We start from the raw sequence: 6,732 nt of genomic DNA, 5'->3' as shown, positions 1-6,732 counted from the left end.
TTATATTAGATCCGGTGGAGCACTCGACTCTCCTCATCCTTTTCACCCGGATCACACACACACACACACATATATATATATATATATATATATATATATATATATATATATAAATAAATAAATAAGGCCGAAGAATTAGTTTAAAAAAAATTTAAAATAAAAAATTCTTTCAAATCTAATTTAAATACAATGTAAAAGTGGACCGTTTCATATATATTAAAATAAAAAAAATTATTTAGTAGTGTGTAAAAATAGAAATAACCAACGGAGATTTCGCCTTTCATTTATGTCGCCCATATCTATTATGTGAGTGATTCTTATCAAAGAGAAAACATCCGACGAAGAGAGAGATTGAAAGGTGGCGATGGGGGTGAGTGGCGTAGTAATAGCGGAGGAGCAGAGGCAAACCGGCGATAATTGCCCGACGAACGTCGTACAAGGCAACTCGAGGGACTCTGCTTCCTCGTCCGACCGCCCTGTTCGTGTGTACGCTGATGGGATCTATGATCTCTTCCACTTCGGCCATGCTCGAGCTCTCGAACAAGCCAAAATCGCGTATGTCGTTGCTAATTGGATGAGATTTTGTGGGCCTTCTTTGAATTTTGTTTCTCGCTTCTTAATTTGTGCATACGTGTTCTGAGCTTTACGCTTTGGCAGAGATTCTGTTGATTGGTGACGAGGTGTTTGGTTTTATGTATTTGTCATCGGACGATTCGAGTTTTCTATTTTCCTTCCGTAGTTAACCTATTTCGTGTTATTCTATGGAAGTTTTATTAAAACTATTTTTTAAAAATATGAATTGATTCTTGGCAGGACGACCTAAGAACATGGTCGAAAGCTCGACAATGGTGTGTTAATTTTATCTGCTTTTGAAACTTAGTTTTTAAAAGAGTATTATGCATAAAAAATTGGTTTTCCTTTTTTGAGGCATGATGATCGGTCTAGCGTGTTGGAATTCTTGTGGTCTTGATATCATCATTTTAATGATTTCTTGATGGATCAAAAGTGATTGATGTTATATATACCTGTAATAATTTGGTTCTAGCTTGATTATATCCTCGATAAAATACATTCTGATAAATATTTTGTGATCTATATATCTAATAGTTTCCCAAATACATACTTGATGGTGGGATGCTGCAATGATGAGACCACACACAAGTACAAGGGAAAGACTGTTATGACTGAATCCGAGCGATATGAATCCCTCCGACATTGCAAGTACGTTCTGTTTGCAGCTTTCCATGTTTTTTGTTGCTTTGTGGATTATCTTTCTCTTGGATTAGGATTTTAATCTTCCTGATGTGGTTTAGCCATTATTTGGCAAGTATGGATGTTGATGTTCAATTTGTGACGATGTTTACTTCTCGAACTAAGCTTTTAGTTGTAGCTGGAATGGACATATGCTTTGCATGTGAGCAAGTTAGCTAGAATAACATTTTCATTTTTTCGTGCACGTGGCAGAGTGATATGATACTGATATTAGGAAGTAGGAACACACACATATATCTATAAATGTGAATGTCTTTAATTTGGATTATGATGATTACAAAATAATTTCCTTATCCCCAAAGTTCTTTTCTACTCCAGGTTTCTTCATCATTTCTCCCTTTTTCCTGATTTTAATTCCCCAATTTCCCCTCCCAGTTTTCCCATTTTTCTCAAACTATCGAAATTGGTACTCCCTTGAAGAATGTGACAAGATATGAAATCAGTCATAGTCCATAGTTGTCAAAGGCGAGCGCCTCTCGCCTTGAGGCGAGAGGCGCCACCAGGCGTGGGTGTTGCGCCTGGGGCCATCCCAGGCGCAACGATTCACAAAGGCTCGCCCAGGCGCGCGCCTGGGCTCGCCTTGGAAAGGCTCTCGGGCGCGCCTTAGGCACGCCTGAGTTGCTTTTTTTAAAAAACAAATTCAGTAACACAGAAGTTGCATTTCGAAAATGCAACTTCTCTGTTTTTTTTTAATAATAACTTAAAATGTAAAAGCCCAAACCAACCCCAAGCGTAACTTCTAAGGATGATTGAAGAATTTTAATTGTGTTACTTATTGTTATGAACTTATTAATTATTTGTTGTTTTGTGTGACATTGTGACTTAATTATTTCATATTTTAATATATTATTCTAAGATAAATATATTTTTAAAAAAAATTAAAAATGTGCGCCTTGCTTCGGTAAGACGCGCGCCTCGCCTTGCGCCTTCGCCTCAGGCTCCAGAGCCCTTGTGCGCCTCGGTGCGCCTTGCGCCCTTGACAACTATGAGTCATACCAGAGAGGGGAATGGATTTTGGAGCCTTACTTTCGCCTTATATGATTGATTTTGTTTGATTTCTTTATTTACTTCTTCTCTTGTTAAACAATTTTGGCAATTAGATAGTCCATACTTACCTTTTTGTTTGGCAGATGGGTTGATGAGGTTATCCCTGATGCTCCATGGGTAATAAATCAAGAATTTCTTGACAAGCACGATATTGACTATGTGGCACATGATTCTCTTCCGTAAGTCAACAGTTCCCTCTTTTTTCTCATTTCTTGTTGTGTCGAACCATAACTATCTGACACAGAAGATATAATGTCCTTCGACTTCTAAACTAAATGTGACGTGAGTTTATTGACTGTTGGATTGTAAGCCAAACATAACTTTGAAAAGAACATGCTTTGAGTTGGATTTTATTAATTTAATTACTGGTGAATTCGACATTCTACATGTCTAAACCCAACAAAGCCACACATTTAACTCAAAGGTACATGATTGGTACGTCTCCTTCTTTTGATGTAATTAGTTCTTCAGGATTCTTATTCTTCAGACTCGACATCATTATTTGATGATGGAAGATATTCATAGGAAAGAAAATCAGAATATAGTGTCTTTGGTATTGCTGTCTAAAGGTCCTATGTGGATGTTGGCTTATGTGGATATAGCATAGAAAATAGATCAATTATGATCCAACCTCGATATATTACAATTATCCAGAACAAACTGTTACGCGATATGGGATTCCAACTTTTTTTTTTATCAAGTCAGCTCTCTAGTTGTTTTTTTCATCAACAGGATGAGATCATAGACTTATTTATGCAAAATCATGCACATATTATTCTGTGTGTTTGTAAAACATTGAACATGAAAAGTGGTGTAAATTTTTAGGGGCAAACTTTGGTTTAAATTCTTGTTTTGGCCAATAAATTTGTTATTTTTGTGTTAAAAGCAACCTAATAGCTTTAAGCTTGGTCTCCGAACCATATAGATAATAGCCATCCAATCTAAACCAAGTGTTTTGAGAAACAAACTGGTTGCCATGTCATTGAGTTTTCAAAATTGCAAAGGGGGGTTTTTATTTTGAATTGCCTGACTGTTGTGTTCCATTTTCACTCGTCTTTCATAGATATCCGTGCCATATATTTGCTAATGATGGAGCATATATCTTAAGCAATTCTTTTATTATTTCTGTGGATATTAAACAGTTATGCAGATACAAGTGGAGCTGGGAAGGATGTTTATGAATTTGTAAGAGGACACTGCTTCTTAAAATTTAAATAGTAATTGATTTGTCTAATTTTGATCTCTCTCTCTCTTATCCTTTCTCTTATACTTTCTTTGACATTTGATATTTTTCTACTTCTAATAAAGGTCAAAGCCGTGGGACGATTTAAGGAGACTAAAAGGACTGAGGGAATTTCAACATCAGATCTCATAATGAGAATTGTCAAAGATTATAACCAATATGTATTGCGCAATTTAGATCGTGGATATACAAGAAAGGAGCTTAACGTTAGCTATGTCAAGGTATGATGTTCCAGTTATTCTTTTGTTGTTTGTCATGCATTGATTCTTATATAACTCATTCATAAAAAATAATAAGAAATCCTGTATGTTATTTGATATCGGTGAGGCTGGTGACTTTCTCATATTTATTTACAATGACAGGAAAAGGGACTAAGGGTGAATATGAGACTGAGGAAGTTACAAGAGAAAGTAAAGGAGCAGCAAGAAAAAGTGGGAGAGAAGGTAAAAGTTTCTTATGGAGGAAATCTCTTATTAGCCTCACCATGCCCAATATCAACATATTGGCTTGAATGAAGCACTATTATAACTTAGGTAAAAGCAAGGATTTTAACATGTTTTTCCCTTACATCTTAACCAACTATTTGTTAAGTAAAGAAAGTCAGAAGAACGGAGAAAGGAATTATAAATATTGAGAATCTAGTTGGTGATTCCAATTTCCATGTAAGTAGCTTAGTTCATTTGGCTCCTCCACCTTCACCATAGCACATGGGAATCATGGCCATCCTTGTCTCTTAAAGTTGACAATTATTTAGTTCTTACTTGAGCGAAAAAATTAATATTGCTTGAACCACAATCTTTGAGATACCTTCTGCTGCATCCGATTCCAATCATTGGTTAGTAGTTGCTACTCTGCCTGCAAAATGTTGACTGCTTGGATCCCTTGATCAATTGTAATAGAACTTCGAAAGTGTAATGTGTGAATTTATCAGGCAGCTGGAGGTGGGTTATTTTTTTGATGGAACCTTGATGTTATCTTAACGTCAATTTTTGTTTTGTTTTTAGTTATTTTCAAGTGCACAAACATATCTATAACTGTTGCCGATGACCCATCGTGTTGATATCTTTATCTCAATTCCTTTTTTTGTATTAGTTAGTTTCAAGTGCACAAACAAATGTAACACTCTCACTCAGGACCTATCATGCTGATATATTTTCCGAGGGTCGAAGAAAAAGTGTGAACACTCTGAGCAATCATGTGTAGATATTGGTTGGTAAAAAAATTTATTTGCGAGTGTTTTCAGGTGTTGATGGTCATTGGTACACAGTAGTTTTTGGAATTCCAAAATAAGATGGATATTCTGAAAACTCGTGCATTCTTTTGGGATGGGATTGTTATATTTATTTTTGTTAAAATGGGCCAATGAGGATATATGTTAGGGAACTGAGAAGGCCCAAAAATAGGGAGAAGACATGAAAGAGTCAGTTACAACACCACCTGCGGGGAATGAAATATAGTGGAAAGGAAATCCACGCTGCTCTCTCCTTACCCCTCACTGTATTCAGTGAACACTCTTAACTAGCAATATTTTCCTAACCTTCCCACTCATGTCCTTTCCCCTATATGAAGAGGTGGTAATTAAACTTGGTAGATTGCAAGGTCTGAATTTTGAAGCTATTTTGGGATGAGGAATCTCAACAATTTTTCGTCCGCTTGGTCTTGTTTCCAGGAAATTGTGGTATTCTGATCTCATCTTTTTCTTGTGGTGGTAGGTGAATGCATGCTCAATAAACCTTTTAATGAAGTCCTAACTTTCTAGTTCATTTTTATCATTCCTCTTTTTCATATCTATGGCTTCCTATACGATGTCATGAATTTGTTCACTTTCATTTTGTAATCAAAATTACTTGTTTCTACTAACCCTTTTTGGTTTAGAAGTCTGCAATTTCTTTTGCTCCGTGGAGTTGCACGTTTGGATATTAATACATCAGAAAATGTGTGATTATAGTCTTTCTATATTTTTTTTACTGTTGATTCATGGTCCTTGAAACGAGAATTCGATACTCGTTGGCATGTGAGCAAAGATTTGGTGTCTACTGCTGGCTAATCAATATTTTTTACTTCTAGTACACGTTGGTTAAGCACCGAGTTCAGTAAATTTGTTAGATTACAGTATCAGTGTTTCTATTTCTTGTTCTAAATGTTCATTTCTAAAATCCCATCTTGCAGATACAAACTGTCGCAAAAACAGCTGAGGTGCAACGCAATATGTGGGTTGAAAATGCTGATCGTTGGGTCGCTGGATTTCTTGAAATGTTCGAGGAAGGTTGCCATAAAATGGTGAATAGCTGGCTTATGCTCTTTGAGATATTTGTCCTTGCATATAAATTATAATCTGGATGAAAATTTTAATTCGAAAACTGGTGTTCTTCAGGGGACAGCCATTAGGGATCGAATTCAAGAAAGTTTAGGAGGACAGGAGGCTAGGGACGGCTTGCTGCTGAATGGCCTAGAAAATGAAGATGGTGATGAGGTAGACTACTATTACGATGACGACGACGACGAGTATTATTACTGCGATGATGATGATGGTGATGATGATGGTGATGAGAAATACTATGACAGTGACAAGAAGAAATGACTGGTGAATCATACAAGCGGCTACTGCATCACGGGTACTCCTGTTCTGCACTTTGGTTATATAAACTATTGTACAGTAGCTGTTGTAAATAGTAAGTTTGAGAGTGAGTTGTGCTGATATTTCCTTGCATTTGTTTTTTTTTGTTTCCTGTTTGTTGACAATATGTTATAATATTCGTCTATGTATAATGAAGAAAATTAGGTTATTTTTTTAGTAAGTTATGAAATTAAATTTAAAAGTAAAGTTCAATAAAATGTATGCCAGGGACTTATAATTGTTCTTAATGAAAGAGTGACTGAAACATGATGTTTGAACTAATATATGATTCAAAAGACTTGAATCACTTTTCTATCACTAGAAAATATTTATAAAATGACAAGAATCTGTTCCCCTACCGTTGATAGTATATAATGCCATGAGACTTGAATGTTTATTTCAGTTTCAGTTTTCCAAAGTTGTGTTATGAGCTTAATGTGCATAATGTGAGATCTCGTGAAGTTTATGTAAAGGGTTTGGAAACAATCGGGATAAAATCGAGTACGGATAGCTAGATGAAATGACGAGTTATGAACGTGTGGTGTGACCTTAG

General features: G+C 35.9%; 1 protein-coding gene across 1 annotated transcript; it reads left to right on the top strand.

Annotated features, from left to right (window-relative positions):
• Positions 1–277: 277 nt before the first annotated feature.
• LOC140819543 (choline-phosphate cytidylyltransferase 2-like) lies at positions 278–6,355 on the top strand. Its single transcript, XM_073179678.1, has 8 exons — positions 278–555; positions 1,108–1,221; positions 2,403–2,498; positions 3,462–3,504; positions 3,628–3,783; positions 3,925–4,005; positions 5,732–5,842; positions 5,937–6,355. The coding sequence occupies exons 1-8, from the start codon at positions 365–367 to the stop codon at positions 6,141–6,143; spliced, it is 999 nt and encodes a 332-aa protein (XP_073035779.1). The 5' UTR covers positions 278–364; the 3' UTR covers positions 6,144–6,355.
• The last annotated feature ends 377 nt before the right edge of the window (positions 6,356–6,732 follow it).

Source organism: Primulina eburnea, chromosome 18 (genome assembly GCF_022965805.1).
Source record: "Primulina eburnea isolate SZY01 chromosome 18, ASM2296580v1, whole genome shotgun sequence".
NCBI lineage: Eukaryota > Viridiplantae > Streptophyta > Magnoliopsida > Lamiales > Gesneriaceae > Primulina > Primulina eburnea.
Note: the sequence above shows the minus strand (reverse complement) of the source record. Positions and strands in the feature narration are given on the sequence as shown.

What these genes read in the sequence shown, in the direction of transcription:
- LOC140819543 (XM_073179678.1), top strand. Translation starts at nt 365, where the DNA reads ATGGGGGTGAGTGGCGTAGTAATAGCGGAGGAGCAGAGGCAAACCGGC. An exon ending in CTCGAACAAGCCAAAATCGC is followed by an intron (nt 556 to 1,107) that starts GTATGTCGTTGC and finishes TATATCTAATAG; the next exon opens with TTTCCCAAATACATACTTGA. An exon ending in GAATCCCTCCGACATTGCAA is followed by an intron (nt 1,222 to 2,402) that starts GTACGTTCTGTT and finishes TTTGTTTGGCAG; the next exon opens with ATGGGTTGATGAGGTTATCC.